This window comes from Xyrauchen texanus, chromosome 23 (assembly GCF_025860055.1).
Source record: "Xyrauchen texanus isolate HMW12.3.18 chromosome 23, RBS_HiC_50CHRs, whole genome shotgun sequence".
Lineage (NCBI taxonomy): Eukaryota > Metazoa > Chordata > Actinopteri > Cypriniformes > Catostomidae > Xyrauchen > Xyrauchen texanus.
In genome coordinates this window covers 9496629-9517250 of record NC_068298.1, presented here as the reverse complement: position 1 = coordinate 9517250, position 20622 = coordinate 9496629, and the positions used below count along the sequence as shown (strand labels likewise).

General features: G+C 36.9%; 2 protein-coding genes across 3 annotated transcripts in view; one reads left to right on the top strand and one right to left on the bottom strand.

The window, feature by feature from the left end:
• LOC127663494 (E3 ubiquitin-protein transferase MAEA-like) overlaps nucleotides 1-6174 on the bottom strand; it is a 13715-nt gene extending 7541 nt beyond the window's left edge. Inside the window, exons 1-7 of one of the 2 annotated variants that reach the window (XM_052155093.1) lie at nucleotides 6083-6174; nucleotides 1652-1834; nucleotides 1294-1497; nucleotides 1086-1208; nucleotides 763-839; nucleotides 414-522; nucleotides 130-263 (exon numbers count right to left, since the gene is read on the bottom strand). In XM_052155093.1, coding sequence (XP_052011053.1) covers nucleotides 130-263; nucleotides 414-522; nucleotides 763-839; nucleotides 1086-1208; nucleotides 1294-1497; nucleotides 1652-1834; nucleotides 6083-6151 — 899 coding nt within the window. In that variant the 5' untranslated portion in view covers nucleotides 6152-6174. Of the gene's footprint in view, nucleotides 1-129; nucleotides 264-413; nucleotides 523-762; nucleotides 840-1085; nucleotides 1209-1293; nucleotides 1498-1651; nucleotides 1835-5477; nucleotides 5691-6082 lie in introns of those variants that run through there. The other variant, XM_052155094.1, reaches the window with a different exon arrangement.
• A 9562-nt stretch (nucleotides 6175-15736) lies between these two features.
• LOC127617140 (C-terminal-binding protein 1) overlaps nucleotides 15737-20622 on the top strand; it is a 16608-nt gene continuing 11722 nt past the window's right edge. Inside the window, exons 1-2 of the mRNA XM_052089049.1 lie at nucleotides 15737-16047; nucleotides 19613-19767. Of these exons, the coding sequence (XP_051945009.1) occupies nucleotides 16008-16047; nucleotides 19613-19767 (195 nt within the window). The 5' untranslated portion in view covers nucleotides 15737-16007. The remainder of the gene's footprint in view (nucleotides 16048-19612; nucleotides 19768-20622) is intronic.

Here is a 20622-nt window from a genome sequence, read left to right as displayed (position 1 = left end):
AAAAATAGACCAGTACTGAAATCGTAAATGTAATGCAAATCAGTCAAAATCCACTATTATAATAAATGATCTGCTAGAAACATAACCTGAAAACCTTAAGCAAAGTCAACATTACTGCGAAGAGGATACGGGGTTTTGATGGCAGACAGCCCTGCCTGCAGGGTAATGGTAAATACAGAGTTGTTCCCCAGCTGGTGTAATCTGTAGTTGTCAAATCTGAATTGCTGGATCAGCAATTTCCAGCGAGCTGGATCCAAAAGATCCTGGGAGAAAAGTCAAAAAGCGTTATGGACCATTGAACTTGTACATGCGAAGACAGCATAAATTCATATATAATTAACAATCAATATCAAAACAATTCCTTTGAATGGAAGATAGATTTCAGACAATATAGGAAGTTAAATATTATTTACCTTATATGGTGAGATGTGTGTGTCAGAGGGAAAAGCCAGCATACCCATGACCTGCTGTACCTCGTCCAACTGCCCTCCTTCAGCTTGGCTGAAGTGTTTGCGTGCATGTCTGTAAGAGAAATAAAAGTTATTTGCCATTAGTCATGATTTATATACAAGTTTAACAATAAATTGCAATAATTCAGGCAAACTTGGAATTGCAGCTATGTTCATATGTAGTCTTGTACATTTCTGTAAAAGTCACAGCAGACAAATGAATTTTTTTTTGAAGCAAGTATAAAAAATTATATAAAAAAAATGGTTTTAAACATATCTATAACAACAAAAATACCTATGCAATGTCTTATACCTTACTGCATCCATGCGTTTGTTTTGTCGAATGAGTTCAATAAATTCCTGGATCCTTAAACTGAACTCCAAACAGCTCTGGGAACAGAAACATATTTTAACATAATTAAATAAACTTGACTTTTCTAACTAAATTTGTCTTTAGCCTATTTGAGAAAACATCTGTGCAATGTAAACAAATGAAAACATATTGTAGATGGCAAGGAATATAACTGCTTACTTATTTTTGGCTCCATAATTGTAGTTGAAATTCAAGTAAATATTTGAACACAGCAGTTGGGGGGAAAAATAGACTTGGGCACTTTGTGTAACCCAATGTCTTACTTTCATTTTTCGAAGGCGAGACTTGTTATCATGGCACCAAGTGAGACAGGTAGCTGTTTCCTGTCGTTCAAGTGATTCCTCAACTTCTTTCGCAGTTAGAAACATTTCTATGTTGACCAAATCCTAGGACAACAAAACACACCACATAAAAATAGCCAAGCCTCATGTGCTCATGTACACACACTGCAAAGGAAAAGACGAGACACACCTCAATACCACTTTGTCTGGCTAGTTTCACTGCAGTGTTGTAATAACCACAGCGTAGCAAGTGTTCCACCATCATGCGGTCCATTCGCTTCTTCTTCCAGACGTTGACACTGGCTGGCTGGTCACTGCTATGCTCCTTTAGGTGCTCTATACGTCGCTTACATAGCTTAGCGCTCTCATCCTCTGCTTGGATAGACTCAGCTGCCTATCAGATACAAAACCCTATAACTCGCTGGTGTAAACAGTAAAAATGTAGTTACATTATATAAATTCAACAATTGTGGGTGACTATAACGCATGTAGTTTAAACCAAACATATCCAAAGAGGCTATATTACAAAAGTGATGTTCTCTGCATACTTTTCTCTTGAGGGCGCTGAGCTTCTCAACCACCCCATCCAGGAGAGAGACCACAGTATCCACAACTGGAAAGCTACTGAGGGTTTTCTCCAGCTCTGCCACCACCATTGTCACGTGACTGGTCTCCCTGTCAATGTTCTTCTGAGCAGCTCGGAAGCGCTTGTTTAAGGTCTCATAAGGAACCTATAGATACATAAACATAATTTTGTATTTCATTACTTGAGGTAGCTCAATTTCAGGTAGCTGATTCAGCAAAAATCATTTTTTTTGCATATGGTAAATTTTTTTTACCATATGCAAATAAAACTGTTTACTTCCGTGATTATGCTAATGCCACCCATAGAATTTTAAATATGCAATTTATTATTTAATTCCAAAGTGTATTTTCCCCCTTGGGCCTTCTCATAGGAAAGACGCATCAGCTGCGCTTCTTTTAGTATTTTGTTTCAGTTTCTTCACTTGGAGCAAGTCTGAAACCACCTCCGGAGGTGTTTTGAGTCATCAAATTTATATCTGTCTAGAATCCTTCTTTGAGAGCATTTACATCTGGTCTTTTCATGATTGGATAGCAATCTAATCTGCAAAACCACATGTTTAAATACCCCGTAAAGCAAATCCTACTTCTTAGGATTGAACACACTGACAACAGAGCTACTTTAAAGAGCAAATTTTGTTGTCTCTTGGAGTTACACAGAGGCATATTAGTACGTCCATAGTGTGAAGGTAGGATCTTGTGTATTTGTGAATGAAGTACTCTTGTTTTAAAATCTCCCTGCTATGCTTCCAGTAGTTATGATGACATCCCCTGAACACTTTAAAATACTCAGGATAGCTTATGACAACTCTATAACCTGTGAATCCACTTCGCTAGCTAATTAAACTTTGACATCAACACCATAGATATCTATTTAGAACCACTAGAATGGAAGTTCCGAGACAACATTTTCAAGATGGCTGCACACTTGTTTCTCTGGAGCATAAGGTGAATAAAATCCTTTAAAAACTGTAGTGATATGCTGTTATACAGTTGCTAGTTCAACATTCTATTTACTTATGTCTTTATTATTGCTTTACAATTAAATAGCACAACCTTCAATCCTTCAATCTTATTTCTGGCGGGGGCCTGGTTAGCTCAGTAAGTAAAGACGCTGACTACCACCCACATCTGGATTCGCAAGTTCAAGTGACTCCAGTCAGACTTCCAAAGCAACCAACTGGCCCGGTTGCTAGGGTGGGTAGAGTCACGTTGGGTTAACCTCCTAGTGGTCACTATAATGTGGTTCTCACTCTCAGTGGGGCATGTGGCGAGTTGTGCGCGGATGCCGCAGAGAGTAGCGTGAAGGCTCCGTGCTGGTAGGTCTCCGCGGTAATATGCTCAACAAGCCACGTGATAAGATGCACAGATTGACAGGTCTCAGATGCAGAGGCAACTGAGATTTGTCCTCCGCCACCCAGATTGAGTCGAGCCACAACGCCACCACGAGGACTTAACAGTGCATTGGGCATTCCAAACAGGGGGGAGGGGAGTCCATTTTGTTCAGGCCATGTGTCACTGTCCAACTAGGGCAAGTATTCTAGTTCTTGATTACCATCTACCTTTGCAATGCACTATACATATACTAGGGATGTAGCCAACACAAGTAATCGAGTAACCGTTCTGCACCAACTAGTCCAATATTAAAAACTACCTGAATATTGCAAATTGAGTTTCCTTTCTGCATTTGCCTGCTGTGAGCAATGCTAAATTTCATTGTACTTTCCCTGTCTCTCTTATCACACCTCACAGTTAAATTGAAATTAAATTGCAGTTATAGTGAAATTTAAAAACGTGATGGCATATAGACAGTAGACTCAAGTTTATACACAGTGCGTGCATATTTATTTGGCAAGCCAGTATTCTTATCATATATTATTTCCAAGCAAATATTTTCATTTCCAACAATAAAACCTACTGCCAGCTTCTGGGATACACTATCTTTGAGAAGAAAAATTCAACAGTATTGTAGACCATGATCTTCATACAGGATAAGGCTCCTTTACATTCGCCTAAATACTAAGAAAAGGCTTGAGAGATGACTGAATAATGATTGGCCCCTTTCCCCAACTGAGAACTTGTGGGCCCTTCTGAAATGTGAGATTTACACTGCGTGAAAACAATCCACATCTTTAAATGACATCTGGGAGGCTGTGGTGGCTGCTTGAGCTAAAATTGGTCGAGAATATACCACAAAACTGACAGAATTTATGGATTGAGGTTCATGAAAGTTATTGTAAAGAAGTGTGCTTTTATTGCCCACTAAAAAATCATGAAATGCCTAAAATGTTACTTGGTATTGTTACGTTTTATATTTTACACGACTTGTTTACTAAAACCTACTTTTTTTTTTGTAAAGTTTAAAATAGAGGAGAAACAAAATAGTTTTACTTATTTGCCTAATAAATGCAACACCCCTGAGAAACAACTCGCACTTAAATATTCAGTTAAGGTACAAAATTAGAACTAGACTGTGAATAAAAGAAAATATAAATTTCACGTATGTGTCGTACTTGTTACATTTAACTTATATTTGAATATCCAAGTAATCGATCAGGCCTACTCGTTTTTTTTTTTGTGGTTTAGAGTACTCAACGACAAATGATGCATACTTATATAAAAAAAAAAAAAAATGTAAATAGATAAAATCCCGAAATTAAATAACGCTATTATCGCAGCTTTTCGAAGTTTGATTCACCTAAATAGTATTAACACTGTGGCACTATCAAATCATTGTTTTTTTCTTTGACCATCCCAACTATCATGACATAAAAACATTGGCTTAACCAATGGTGCGAGTTTGGGGTGATATGATCTGATTGGCCAACCTATTGAAGAAGGGTTTTCTGTTTGAAAACACATTTTTGCTACTTTGTTTGGTGATGCTAGTAATGCAGAAATTTCACGCATGCCCTTTAACCTTTGTTAAATCTCACAATGCATCCTAATTCCAGCCAAAGTTAAAGACTCTAAATGCAGGCCAGAATTCATGTGGACTACTGGAAATGATCCGATGCATAATCAGATTCAATGCACCATTATAAGGAGCTTATTATGAAAGCACACAAACAATTTTTCTTAATCCACCAAAAAAGACAAGATAAAAACAGTTCATACCTAAGTGCAATAATTACAAACTGTATTACAAGCATTGAAAATTATTGTATATTCAGTTCTTTCCTTTACAATATGATGTCTTACATTTATTCCCACTACCCTAAAATGAAAATCTTGACTTGTAGACCCGGTCCTAAAAACACAGCAATCAGTGCTTTCCAAGTATTTGCTGTTTAATAAAATGTCTTTGTTATGCCCAAACCACTCCTCCAATGATTTAGTACAGAGTTGTTAATGACAAGTTTAGAGGTTTACCACATGAAGCCATGGTCAAGAGAACCAGTGAAGCTACTGGGAATCATGCTCAATGCTGCAAGTCAAGCAACATGCAACATGCCCTAGACACAATAATGAAACCCATGTATTATTGACATTCAGCACGCGTGCACATGAGCAGGCGTCATTTTAAAGGAGATCCATGAACTAATCACATTACAAAGCACTCAACTCATCATCAGATAATCAAAGCAATCGGTTAACGTAGGAATACATCCAAATATACGCAATCAATCGTGTTTAATAGAGGAAAAATCTGTGACGCAGAGAACAAAGGTGCCATATGCCGTCCATTAAATAGCCCAATAACCCCTTCGCCAAAAAAATACACCTGAGCTGCAACAGCTAATCAACTTAAAGAAATCTGATCTTGATATAATGGATAAATCACATGCATACCGATATCTGATAACCACATGCATGTGTGCATTCCTCCAGCAGGCACGCGATCAGTGTCTACAGAGACAGTAATATCATGCTGTCTACATCATAGTTTCAGATGACAGCGTTTAAAACAAATGTACACAAATAACTAATCAGAGGTATTATCCATTTCGCTGGTGAAAAATAAAGCAGGTACATCATCCGATACGATTGGAGCCATCATCCGCCTCGCTAATGATCCCTCAGACTGCATTACTCGCTAGTTACACTAGGGAAAACCTGCATGTAATCGAATAATACATTTTCTAATAAATGAAAGACAGTTGGATTGTGAGTGAGGATGACTTCGAAAAGACTGCCATTAAACGACTTAATTCCCCCTAACAAAGATCTGTCGTGTACACTTAGCTCGTCACTTCAGTGGGATCTGTTTGTGTGGGACTTGTTTTGCCAAGTTATCCAGCCATAGAGCTAACCAGTTAACTATCTAAATGGAGCCACATACATCCAATCTGGCCGATCGTTTTCATTAGATGGATTATCTATGATGAAGTTCACATAGCTCAGAATAAATGTGTTCAGTTGTACGTTTAAAGTAAGTACAGGAACGCTTAACAGACCTTTAATGTTGGATATTCTTGCACCTTTAGGGCCATAGAGAGTTGTGCCGCTGTCTCCTGTACCGCCATCTTGCATTGGGGCAACTGGCGCGTGTTCTCATCTTCTTCTGGTTATTGGCCTTCACTGTGGTAAAAATGATCAGAATGCTCATTGGGGTCCCCTAGTGTGGTGGTACACAAGCGTTTGAAAGCGCTTGAATCCCGTTGAAATCCTGCTAATTGTATAAGATACCTGGACTTTTTTAAGCATGTATATATATATATATTGCTCTTATAAAAAGTACTGTGGTGATACAGTGAAGTGTGATGTTATCAGGCAGTAATACTGTGGTACTAAATGATTATTACCAAATTCATTGCACTAGTGTTAGCATGTCTGCAGGATTTCATCTGAGGGTGTGCACAGAAATCTGCTTAAATACAGTACAACATTATATCTAGGGTGGCATGCTCCCCCGGGATAATTTTTTGGCAAAATCAATACAACAGCATTAATTTCTGGTGACTTTGAGAGAATTGTTTTCTCGACTATGAGTAGCATTCATATAACGATTGGCTAAAGTGTTTCTTTCTTTCAGTAACCATTCAGAACAAACGGGTACTCGTGCTAAAAAAGCTAAATCCACTACAACAAATAGAGCTGAAAGCAGGTGTCTCGAGACCCGTTTTTATCAATTGAAGAAGTTCTTTTTAGCTCGACATGGTGTCTAAAAATGCCACACTCCAGTGAGGGATTCTGAAAACAGAGTGAAACGTGACGCAGTTGTCCAAAGACATCCACTTAGCGAATGTTTACATGGAAAACAATTGAAAAACAGCATTAGTCGATGCAAAATCACATTCAGTTTGAACAGCCCCTTATTCACATGATACAGCACTAGCTGAAGTTTCTCAAAAATACTTCTCAAAGTTTTAGTTTTTTGTTTCAGTTGATTGGAGGTAAATTTCCACTGTATCAGTGCTGTTTGTTCTAGCTGACCATTTTCTCTTACGATCCAATTCCGATATCGGAAATCTAAGTATCAGCCGATACCGATCCCAAGCCAATACCAGTGTTGTTTTTTTGCATAATCAGTTTAGAATAGAATATCTTTACATTATTGTGTGGAACTAATTGGGGGTATTCTTTAATATGTAAAGAAACACAAAACTCTAACTACACATTATTTCAATATAAATGTTTAGCTTATTAAGAAACACTTTATTATTAACTAGTATACTGGATAATGTAGCAGCAAAATTAACAGTAATTCCAGTCTTCAAGTCTTTAGTAGAAAAGAAATCAGTGTTTTTTTTTTTTTTTTTTTTTGTTTTTATGTTTCAATTTGCATCTGGACTCATTCAACTTAAATATTGATATAAATTGTAAACAAATACTAATGATGACAATAATATTAATAATAAAATGTTATTAATATTAATATTATTTAATTTGACATACAACAGGAATATATTTAAATTGTGCATTTTTAAAACCTCACTCTTTCATTTTGACATTCTGAACTCTCCAGGAAGTCCTGTATGTGTCTTTTTGTAGGCAAGTTCACAGTTGTTTAATTCACTTCTTATTCAAATTCTGGTAAAATGCACCTCCGGTGCCTATTATTAGTGAACCGAACTATTGAGCATCTACATCTGAGATGCTGTTCTTGAGTAGTGGTCAAATATTGCACACCGCTGTGAAGGCTAAAAATAACCGCGATTGCATCACCAGCTTGTGCGTGAGTTTCTGTCAACAAGCAGCACCATTCACTAATGTGCTGGCGCTGCACATACTATATATTTACTTATTAAACACAGCCTAAACACATCTTCAAGTGGCTTTGAATAAAATGCACGAGTCATATGAACTGCTTTAATGCTGTTTTTATGGTTCTTTTATGTCATTTTTGGAGCTTGACATTAACGAACATGACTAACACATAGTATTGGATTTGGATCGGCTCGTCGGACCGATACCCGATCCGTCTAAAGGCTTCAGTATCTGATCCAATACGATCCACCGGGAAAAGTCCCTGTTCTCCCAATGGCCAGTCCACCTATAATTGGTACTCCTTGTCGACCTTCTGCTTCAAGGCCTAGCAGAGCTTAACAACAGTGTTGTTTAAAGAGATAGTTCACCCAAAAATGAAATTCTCTCGTCATTTACTCACTCTAATGCCATCCCATGTGTGTATGACTTTCTTTCTTTTGTAGAACATAAACAAATATTTTTAGAATAAAATTTAAATGCAAGTGAATGGTGGCCAGACCTTTAAAGCTACAAAAATCAGATAAAGGCAACATTAAAGAAATCCATTTGACTCCAGTGGTTTAGTTTAGTCAATATCTTCTGAAGTGATCCAGTTGGTTTTGGGTGAGAACAGACCTAAATGTAACTTCTTTTTCACTCTTGGTACCATCATGATTTCAAGCTCGATTACACTTCCTAGCTCTTGACGATTGTGCAGAGCACTATGGTGCTATAGGAAGTGTTATCGAGCTTGAAATCATGAGCCAAGGAGACTGGGGTCAAGATTTATAGTGTAAATGTTATTTATATGGAGTGACATTTTGGTCTGTTCTCACCGATTAGATAGCTTCAGATGACATGGATTAACCCAGTGGAGTCATATGGATTACTTTTAATGTTGGATTTATTGCTTTTTAGAGCTTGAAATTCCTGGTCACCATTCACTTGCATTGTATGGACATACAGAGCTTAGATATTCTCTAAAAATCTTTGTTTGTGTTCAGAAGAAGAAAGAAAGTAATGCTCACCTGGATGGTATGAGGGGGAGTAAACGATGAGATCATTTTCATTTTACCCTTTAAATTCACATTTACATTTAGTTACTCAAGTTACACAAAAATAGTAATCCACTACAAATGACTAATTACTTCTCTGCAGTAATTGTAATCCAATTACTTAATCGATTACTTAATGGAAGAAGTAATCATTACAATTTATTTTAGTTGTCCCTTTGGATGTCACAGAAACACAAACAGACGCATGTGAGGCATATGAACATAATTCATGTTTAAAATGGTTTCTGCTTATATATACAGTATATGTATACTGTATATTTTTTGGAAATATCTGTAAACCAAGTAATTAACTTAATAGTAAATAACTTAATTAAAAGTCAGTAACTGTAGTCTGATTACAATGATATGAAATGTAATGCTTTACACTACTTTTTGAAAATTAAAAACAAGTCAGTAATGTATTGTAATGTCAGCAATTTCAAAAGACATAATACTTAAGGGACACTTAATTAGCCACTGCCTGCACCTCAGGCATAGGATGGATGGCACACCTCACTGACCTCTACCTGCATCACCTTGGTCATAGGATGGAATACACTGTCTTAAAATGGAATACATAGACACTAAATTAATGCCAACTAAAGCCTTCATTAGCCAAATAAATAGGACACTGCATCTGTGTGTACTTCTGAAGTCAAATCGGGATGGACTTCAAAGACACTCAGCCATTAATAAAAAGTTAATACGAAGTCCTTTAGTTTTAAACATTGCCCACCAAAATCCACCCAGTTTACTTAAATAAAAAGACTTGTACTACACATAGATACAGTAACTAAAATTCCCATTATATTGAAGCTGTATAGCCAGAAAGGAACTGGCTCCCCCAGCTGAGCCTGGTTTTTCTCAACCTTTTTTTCTCCATAAACTAACTTTCTTATAGATTTTTGTGTTTGTTGCCACAGTCACATTTGGCTTCCTCACAGGGGGCCTAAAGACCATTTTTAAGGCATGATTATCAGTCACGTTATTCATTTAAACTGCACAATGAGGACTTTTTAAGACATTACAGGGACATTGGAGGGGCCAGTGAAAATGTTGGCAGGGCAAGAAATAATCTGAGCTACTGGCTCAGCTGTCATATATATGAGAGTACTTCAAATAATACAATGGATTTACAATGGAACATAAAAAAAATCACAATGGTACCATTGTACCTTTTAATAAATGTGTTTTATTCCTCTGTTACTGTATAGACAGTTGAAGAAATTAAGATGAACAACAAAACAGCAGAAAAAGAGGCATGTTTTATTTTTTTTATTATAATGGGGTCTCATTTTATTTAAAATATATCTTGAATGAATTGAAAATGTAAAATACATTATACATTTATGTATAATTGTTATCATTTATATAAGATGTAAATTGAATAAGAATTTATAAGGATTCACAGATTGTCATTATAAAATAACAATAATCTGGATTAGCATATTAACTATACACATTGATACATTGGCAAACTGAAACACCTCATTACAATCCGCAAATTTATTCTAAATAAAGTGTATAACTAACCATCCCCCCTCAAACCACCCCACCTCGTGCTCACATTTCGTTTTCCTGCACGAGAGTGGACCCTCCCCCACCCTTCTGAGTGTGCTTGAGCAGTGAGCCTTGATATAATTGGCTCTCGTCTAAACGCAGCATATCTTGATTGGCTGCCTCAGTCTTCACACGGCTCTGATTGGCTGTTTGTATCGTTACTGGTTTTACCCGAATCCCGGGCGCTTTCTGGACTTCAGCCAGCCTTCAAAGCGGGGTGATGCAAGGTTTGTGATTGTTTTGCTTCTCTTTGAACTGGGTGTGTTTGGCAGTGGCGGCCAGAGACTGACAGAGGCCTGCTTTCTTTTCCTCTTTTCAGTTCTTTCAGAGGAAGGCGGTTGTGTACGGTGTTTTGAGGTGGCCGGCTTTCTCTTCTCAGCTAATACGCTTGCTTTTAAGGGCACTAAGCTGTCAACAGAATTTTTGAATTCGGGTTTGGTTTTGAACGACTGAGTTCACGGTCACTAGATATTTAAATGTCATCATTATTCTTTCAACAAGGTTATCAAGAAACTGAAGCTGGTAAAATATTTCATATGTATGTATGTCTCTCTCTCGCTCTCGCTCTCTCTCTCTCTCTCTCTCTCTCTCTCTCTCTCTCTCTCTCTCTCTCTCTCTCTCTATATATATATAAGACCACTGCAAAATTATCAGTTTCTGTGGTTTTACTATTTATATGTATGTGTTTGAGTAAAAATTAAAATTTCTCCCAAATTCCAAATAAACAAATTTTAATTGAGAGCATTTCTTTGCAGAAAATGACAACTGGTCAAAATAACAAAAAAGAAGCAGTGTTTTCAGACCTCGATTAATACAGAGACAACACGTTAATATTTATTTTTAAACAACATAATACTAATGTTTTAATTTAGGATGAGTTCAGAAATAAGTATTTGGTTGGTATAACCCTGATTTCTCAGCTTTTATGCATCTTAATCATGCTCTCCACCAGTCTTTCAAAATGCTGTTGAGTGACTTTTGCCACCCCTAGCGCAAAAATTCAAGCAGCTCAGCTTTGTTTGAGGGCTTGTTTCCAACCATCTTCCTCTTGATCACATTCTAGAGGTTTTCAGTGGGGTTCAGGTCTGGAGATTGGGCTGGCCATGACAGGGTCTTGATCCGGTGGTCCTCCATCCACACTTTGATTGACCTGGCTGTGTGGCGTGGTGCATTGGCATGCAGGCTTGATTCATGCCTGGTCATCTAATGGTTAGACGGAGACCTGGAGAGGCCTACAAGACACTGTGAAATTTGGTGGAGGTTCGGGTGCTATAAGGTCTCGCGGCCCATCGACTTTGAAAACAAATGTTTATATATGCTTATGTGGGCCTCACAGCTTATACAAGCCCACCTCAACAAGGCCTGTGACTATGAGAGTAGCCTCTTATAGGTCCCTTTTGCCTTCCTGTTTCTAATTAAATTTGCATATCATAATTGATACATGACTTTCTATAGCCTCTACATCATCATCATCATGATGTGTGTGTGAGATGTCTACTGTTTCCTGGTGAAAGTTTTCATGCTGTCCTGGAAGTAGAAAACCTTGTAATATAATATTCCAAAATAGCTAGTTGCTACCATCATGTTTTGATGCGTTTATCATCTTTAAGTGAAATCTTTGCAGATTTTGATAATGTAAAATTAGTGTTCCTAATAAAAGTGCTTGGCAAGTGTGTATACATGGCTTCTTTTAATTTAATTTGGTCTCATTACATGAACTATAACTTTTTCCTGCTTCTACAATCCTACGGTGTGAATGCAAATAGTAACAAATAGTCTCTCAATTATATGTGATCATAAAACTGCTTGTATAATAGTTTCTTGGGTTTATTGAGGAACGGTTACTGGAATTTTTACTCTCAATTCTTCTCTGCATGTAAGCCAATTGGTCCGTCACAAGACCCTATTTTGCAAAAAAGAGATTTTGAAAGAGACATGAATTTGCTCATTACTCAGTTTTGTTGAAATGTGTAGTTACTGTGTTGCCTTTGCGTGGCAGCATAGATTTTCAATTTTTTGCATAGCAAAACGTTGAGTATTTTCAAAGAATGGTGTAGAATTTTGTCTGTTGTTGAGAACATGGTTACTGGAATAACAACACGAGCTGTGCCAAGATTCGGAGACGGAGAATAATCTTGATGAAACGGCAGCCTCTTTACTGGCATTCACAATGCTGATATCCCTTAGATACAATCTGTTAATGGACTTTGATCTAATGATGGACCGTTAAGTCTCAGCGGGTATTTGAAGAAAATGTTCTTATTTGTGCCATGCACTCCCTGGCACATTGCAGCCAAGTTTAATAGGATGTGATCCGTCACACTGAATTTATTTAGGGAAATGATATCCATGCACTCTCTTTCCCCAAAGATGTGAGGGAGTTTAACCATTCGCCACGCTGCAGTGTGTGTTGGCAAGGCGGCAGCAGTGTGTGTTTGAGGCAGCGTAATCTTTCTCAGGGGCAACTTTCTTATGCTCTTTGCCTCTCCCCACTTTTTTATTTCCTTTTAATCGTCTTTTTCAATGGGGTTTTGAGGTTTTAAATGGTTCCAGTTACAATATTGCTCATTCATCATAGATTGTGTCCTGTGACAGGTCCTTTCCCGGCTGTCCCAGAACTGATTTGACATTTGTGAATGTGCAGTCTGGTGTTGAAATGGTTTTCACCTTATGTCCTTGCTCTGTTTTATGTGGAGGAAAACATATACCCAGTTGGAAAGTGTTGGTTTTAAAAAATATAAACCTACAATTTCTTTTTGCAGTGAATTATGTTTAGATTTAAAAGTACACATCACTAAACAAATGCTTAAAGGAATAGTTCTCTCAATTCACCCAGCTCAACAAAAATTCTCTCAACATTTACTCACCCTCATGCCATCCTTGATGTCTTCTGCTGAACAAAAACAAATATCTCCGCTGTTGGTCTATTCAATGTAAGTGAATAGTGGCCAGAACTTTGAAGCTACAAAAAGCACATAAATGCAGCAAAAAAGTAATCCATAATTCTTTTGTGTAAATCCATGTTTTTAGACGTGATATGATTGGTGTGGGTGAGAAACAGATAAATATTTAAGTCCTTTTTTACTATAAATTGTCCTCCCTGCACAGTAGATGGCAATATGCACGAATAATGCAAATCACCAAAAACCAAAGAAGAACAACTCTGGAGAGACGAGAGTGCTTAGGAGGGCTGATGAAAGTGGACATTTGCAGTAAAAAAGGACGAAATGAAGAAATGGATTAAACCACTGGAGTCTTATTTATTACATTTATGCTTCCTTTTTATACTTTTTGGAGCTTCAAACTTCTGGCTACCATTCACTTGTATTGAATGGACCAACAGAGCTGAGATATGTTTCTAAAAAAAATGTGTTTTCATTTTTGGGTTAACTATTCCTTGAAGAGAACACATTGTACCTGTTACCATGATCACACTTGTGTGTTCCTGTGGTGTGGCCATTTTTGTAATTACTGACTTTAGGGTGTGTTTTACCTCGCCAGATAACATCGTCTGGTGTCTGGAATGTTATATTAAGTAGTAATAACACTAGTCAAGCTTTATTCAACAAATGAGGGGTTAGTGAAATACTTTTGAGCAAGTTAAACTTTACTTTTCCTGAACAAATCTTAGATTTTCCATAAATCTGCCCGCAAGATAAAGTATGAGCAGCGGAGTTATGGAACAGATGTGATCAGCCAGCTTATGCAATTTAGCCACAGCGCTCGGATCACATACGTGATGCATATGCATACTGTGTGCGCTACTGGCCAAAACCAACGGTCCCCTGAGGTCCTGCTCAGCGCTAATGAATTCACAAGTATGAGGCTCTTCTGCTTGAGGACCAATCAGCCTGACTTTTCCACTGGAGCACAAATACACACAAGTATGCCTGTGTTCCCAGGCTGACTTGTTATTCACACACTGTAACAGGCCTTGCAGATAGCAGAAATCCAGGACATTACACTGCAAACAATGAGTTAAAATTTTCCTATTTTCTGTGGTAATCAGCAACTTGCCACAGATGCTGTCTTTAAACATATCTTGATTTGACAAATTGCATTTTTGCACAATTGCATTTTAACACATTGGAGCATTGTTTATGTGGTCTAAGTCATCCCATTAAAGCTTTGATGAGGATTGTATTTTATCTAAATGAATCCGTGGAAATTGTCACTCACTGACAAATATTGCAACAGCACAAGACATTTGGTTGATTCTTGCAAAAGCCAAGAAAATATCCTGGTCATATTGTACCCCTCTTCAATGTAAGAAATTAAAATTTGAATAATATTTTGCATAAAGAAAATGAAGGGCGGTTTTCGAATTGTTAAATTACTTTCAGGACACTTAAGCACAATTTACCACCCTATTCTTATTACCATAACGCATCCAGACATTTTACTTTTACAATTCCTAATGTTTTCAATGAAGATTCTTATTACTGTTTTTTTTTTTATTACTGTATTATGATGTATTTTATTGAAAATGAATCGCAGTACCAAGGTAGTACTTTTATGATACATATATATATTTTTAAATTTATTTTCACATATCAGAAAATAATGTCACAATGTAAAAATCCCTTAAACTTGGCTTAATTTTCTATATGCAAAAATAGTGTATATAATTGTAAATTATAGTAAATATTTTTTTTTGTAAAATAAGATCAGGAATTTTTCTTGTGTCTAATGTAGGTTTCGTGAGAATTACCCTTTGGTTTCTGTTCTATATTCTAAAGGAAACTTGTAAATGTGACATTAAGTTGAAGGCTTAAATTACTCTAAAATGTGAGAAAAGTGGTGAGAGTGCTATTTAAAAACATGGAGTTTTTAAATTACAAATTTCTCACCGTGTCCATATTTAGATTTTTTTTTTTTAGATTTTTGGGGAAGCATCTTTGAACCACCCATCAGGACTGTAGGATTCGGTAATTGGTTTTCCAAGTGCTAAATAACCCAGAACCATCACTGTCAGAGACATTTAATTAACTTTCACTCAGCAAGAGTATTCATTTACAGTTGGCCCAAAAAAAGAAGATTTTTTTTATAGTGATTTAATAAACAGCATTTAAAAATGTTTATTTTTTTTATTATAGGAGCTATAAAGCCAAATGTTCTCACTTTGATCTTGTTCTTAATTTTTTCATTAATCTTTTTTCCTTTTTGCCCCTTCTCAGAAAACAAAAGATACATTTTGTGAGAGCACAGGCTCCACCCCATTCCTCTTTAGTCATTCTTGTAGCCACCTCACACTCGTTTTCTCTCTCTCTCTCTCTCTCTCTCTCTCTCTCTCTCTCTCTCTCTCTCTCTCTTGCTCTCTCTCCCACTCCCATAAATGCAGTGACACTTGCATTCTGTGTGTGCATGCGTGTTTGTCGGATATAGAGGGAGTCGAAATAGAAAGTGAAGGAGTGGGGGGGAGAGAGGGAGAGAAAGAAAAGGAGGTGGAGTGTGTGTGTTTAAGCTAACTACTCACAGAAAAGAAAGAATAAGAAAATTGAAGTAGCCGCCATATGCTGTGGATTTTTGTGAATGCCTTGCTGAGGAGACACGCTTGTTTTTTTTGGCGGATCCTAAAATGGGAAGCTCTCATTTGCTGAACAAAGGCTTGCCTTTAGGTAAAGGTTTACATTTCATTCTGCATGCATGGGGCCACATGTGAATGTGTTGTACGGAAATCTGTGCCAATTGTTGTTCGTTCGCCTGTCGTATAGTATTCTGCCTTCCCCTCCCCCTCCTCCTTTCCTCCTTCCCTCCTCTTTGCTCTGCTTTCTCCCTCTTTCCTATTTCATCTGAACCATTCATCCACATACGATTGCTTGCTTTCTGTTGACTGCATGGAGATAATAGTCGTCAGAGAGCGTGGGGCTTCAGACCTGTGATCTCTGTCTTTATTAACGGTATTAATCTTTCCAAGCTTGAATGATAAAAAAAACCCACACAGTATCCCTTCTGTAAAATTTGAGGGGTTGGCAAGGACATAACTCTCTCTCCTATGGCCCTCCCTCACATTGTGCAGTGGAAATGTGGCTTCCAGTTCCGGCCTTGACTTGCTTCCTAATTTTGCTCTCTTCGAAGGAAATTCTCATTCTAGAATAGCCCGCAAAAGGAAGACTTAGTTGTAGGAAGAATAGGGTTTTTCAGGGTTTATTATGGCATTCTTTTGCAACCGTCTTTTGGACAACTATTTAATCTTAAATTAAACCAAAATGATCATTAGGTTGTGTCCGATTGTCATCTGATCCTAGAGTAAAAGAGAATATAAATTTCATCATGTTTATGTCCCAGATTGGTTGAGATCTAGAGAGGATATTGGGAAATAATAAAAAAGTAAAAATGTGGATTGTAAAAGGATTCAAGTTGCAGATTTGCCTCCTTTTTGAAATGCCTAAGTGGATGCTCATTTCAGGAAAATTTGGGATAAGAACAATGCATTTGCTTTCCATGAATTTCAAAAGCCCAAATTCACCACAGCTCAGCCAGTGACAAGAAAAACAGTGTCATTACAAAAACAGGTTTTGTTCTTTTCACGCACTGAATGAGAGGTTGGGATTTGAAATTGGCTTTCTTTTTCACCAGAACACAACAAAGGGGGCATGTCAGCTTGAATTATCGCCCGTGGGCAGCCGAGGACTTTAGACACTGTGTGCGACTGACCCTGCGGTTCTTGTTGCTATAAACTAGCTAATTCAAACAGATCCAGCTTACCCTAGGGGCAGGGCAATATGAACAGAGCGGTATGAGATGGACAGGTTTTTTTTTTTTTTCAATGCAAGATTCTTCTAGCTGTGATCATACATACAGGGAAAATGAAGAATTGCTCAAATGAGCAAAATATTTCTAGATTTTTCTTGATTGTATAGCATTTGATTCCAAAGTTGTCTGCTTACTAGGACTCATGGTTATGTGCGGGTTTATATTTGTGTTAGTGATGCATGTTTGTTGGCCGTTGCTAATCAGAAAAAAAGGAGATAACATTGGCGGTGTGACCAGATAACCAGACCCTGCTGGGATAGTTTAGATGTCACTAACATGTCATTTATAGTTGTAAAGATTCACCTTCATTGCAAAAGAATAAGAGAGCTGGTTCGGTGTGGGAACTGATGAGAGAAAGCTATGGATCTAATAACAGGGGTAAAGTGCAGTTGTTGGTGCACAGATGTGTGTATTGTGTGTTTAAGTGTGTGAAAGTGTATACTGAGAGTAGACGTGGGTGGGGTTGATAGAGGTGGGTGTGTCTGTGTCTTACGGGCATGATTACACCATGTCTACACTTGCCAGGTTGTGGGCTATATGATAATAACAGTTTGGAGAGATCAAATACACAGGTGCAGATATTGCATTATTGTTATTATATTATCATCAAGAAAGCTCACATACTGCACCTAAATATATACCTATATAGAGGTGTTAAATAGTTTTTTCTCTTCTTTCTCAACATTAAATATCCTTAATACTTTAAAACTTTCCTTTGTATCTCAAAGAAATCTTAGATTTCAGAAGCTATAAAATGTTAGTGATTGACCAATATGGCTTTTTTATTTGTTGTTTTTATTTGTTGTTTTAATGTCCAATACTGATGCCAATATATCTGATATAATTTTAGGATTGAAGAAAGTAGATGTACACAAAATGCTAAAATTATAGACCATATATGCTAAAACAAAATACATTTGAATAAATATAATTATTATATACTAAAAGCAAAATAATTAATGGACTAGAAAAAATCTGTCCTCATTATAGATTTGAGGTGCTAGACAATGTTTGTGGTCATCAGATAAAAGTTGTTTAATGGGTGATGCTGATACCAATATCCAGTCAATCTAGTGCCAATAAATTTAATATTTAACTTAATGATTAAAAAAGTATACTGAAATTGCTGAACTAAAATGAAAATGATTTCTATATAAAAAAATAAAATAAAACAATATATATATATATATATATATATATATATATATATATATATATATATATATATATATATATATATATAAATCATAATAAATAATGTGCTAAATGTAAATACTAATACAATTAAAACATGTAATTCAAATTATACAGTGCCTGATCTTTCTCAGTGGCTTCTTACATCAACTGTTGTTCTTATAAACCGCAGTAATCTGATTCACAAGTGTACTTGTGTATTTCATCATTTATATAATTAGTCCTTTTGTGTCAGTGATTAACATCTTGCTGAAGAAGTGCATGGTTCACTGTATATGTACCGTCTTGTTAGTCCTTGCCCAGCAACCGTTATCATATAACATTGCGTTTGACAAAATGTCACTGGCTATTAATTGACTACTTCGTTGTCAATGCAATTGGGCATTTGCACTGTGGAAGAGAAGGAAAATGCATTTTACTGAATGATATCTATGTTCATGCAAATAATTGTAATGGAACATTTTGGTTAACAAAGGTCTTTTTATCAATAAACTAACAGCATTAATCCTGCTCGTGAGCTGTACTGAAACAAAACCACAACTTAACCTTCAGTTTACTCTGATTTACTGTAACAGCAGTCAGCATAACATGAAAAAATGTATATGTACGCAATAAGCAATAAAGTAAAGAATCAATTGTAAAACAGATAAAGGATGGGCAAGGAGGAGGCGAGAACCGGCTTGTCAACATAAATGATATTTTAATGAGAAACTTAAACTCAAAAACACATAAACAAACACACTTGACGGACATGCCCGTAATTCTCTCTCTCCCGAACAATCGTCACCGGCCGCCTTTATCCCTCGCACGCCTTATCAGGCCGATTGGGGACGGGGCGCGTGATATTCCGACCCGGCCCCGCCCCCCTCCGCTCCACATCAATGTATATCTGGGAACATTATGAAAAGCCTGGGGTGAACCTGCTGTTTCATTCTTGTAAATGACTTACTGTTAATGTGAAGTGTTTATGAATTAATTAAAGAATCCTGCCATCATAAGTGACCGTGGCAGTGAAGATTGAACATTTGTGCTTATCTTTGAGCATAATGTAGTCTGGGTTTCTATATTATTAGGCTACATCATTTGGAAAGAATCATATTAGAATGGTGAATTCTCATCCTGTACTGATCCAGACAAAATTAAATTGTTTCAGTCATGTTCAGATTGATTTAACTCTAAATTTATGTTTAACACTAAATTAAACATTACATTTATTTTTTTTGTTCTCTCCAGGCATCAGGCCTCCTATAATGAATGGGCCCATGCATCCCCGTCCTCTGGTGGCACTGCTGGATGGGAGGGACTGCACAATTGAAATGCCCATCCTGAAGGACGTGGCCACAGTGGCCTTCTGTGATGCTCAGTCTACTCAGGAGATTCATGAGAAGGTATCTGTACAGCTGTCACCAACTGTCTCTTACTAGCCTATATCTTAGTGTGCATGATCCATTTTATTGTGCACCCATCATCAAAATTAAATAACTTTCTCTGCCTCTATATTAACTTTTCTGCTGGTGTTATCAGGGCCACATGGGCAGGGAAAAATAATATTATCTAATGATATCATCTACTTTTCACAATCCAATCAAATCCTAATGGATAAAGTCAAGCCCTGTTTCACTTAGAAATATGTCCCATTACAGAAGGTACATATATTGTGAATGCCATTTCATGCGTTTCAGATGTATATAACTGTATGGAGGTTTATTTTCCACCACTGCTTCTTGCAGATTAATATATCATGTAATATATGTTTTACTATGGTTCTGCAGTACATCATGGATCCCACTGGCTCGACATGACGGAACCTCTTTGGCTTTGTTTCACGGAAAAAGCACTTAATCTCAAAGGCTAAAAAAGTGCATTGCACAATGGAGTAATATTTATGAGGCTGTGAGCGTTTTTGCCAGAAATGAGTAGAATGATTCATTAGATGAATTCACTGGGTAGTGTGATGAAACCTCAGTGCCATCCTAACCTCTGTACTTCATGTGATTTATTTATTAAGTTCCCAATCTCTCTTGCTCGCAGATAATGATCAGTCATTTTCTTTTGCATTTGTAAAAACTTGAAGGGTGTGTGAATCAAATCTGTCATGCTGTGATGTTTAACTTGAAAGAACATATTTCACGATGTCACTCATTACGAAAAATAACTGAACTGTATCTTGACTCCAGTGTTGTGTTTCGGTTAGAAATGTGCACCACATACTATGAGACATTTCATTAGAAACAAATGGCTAG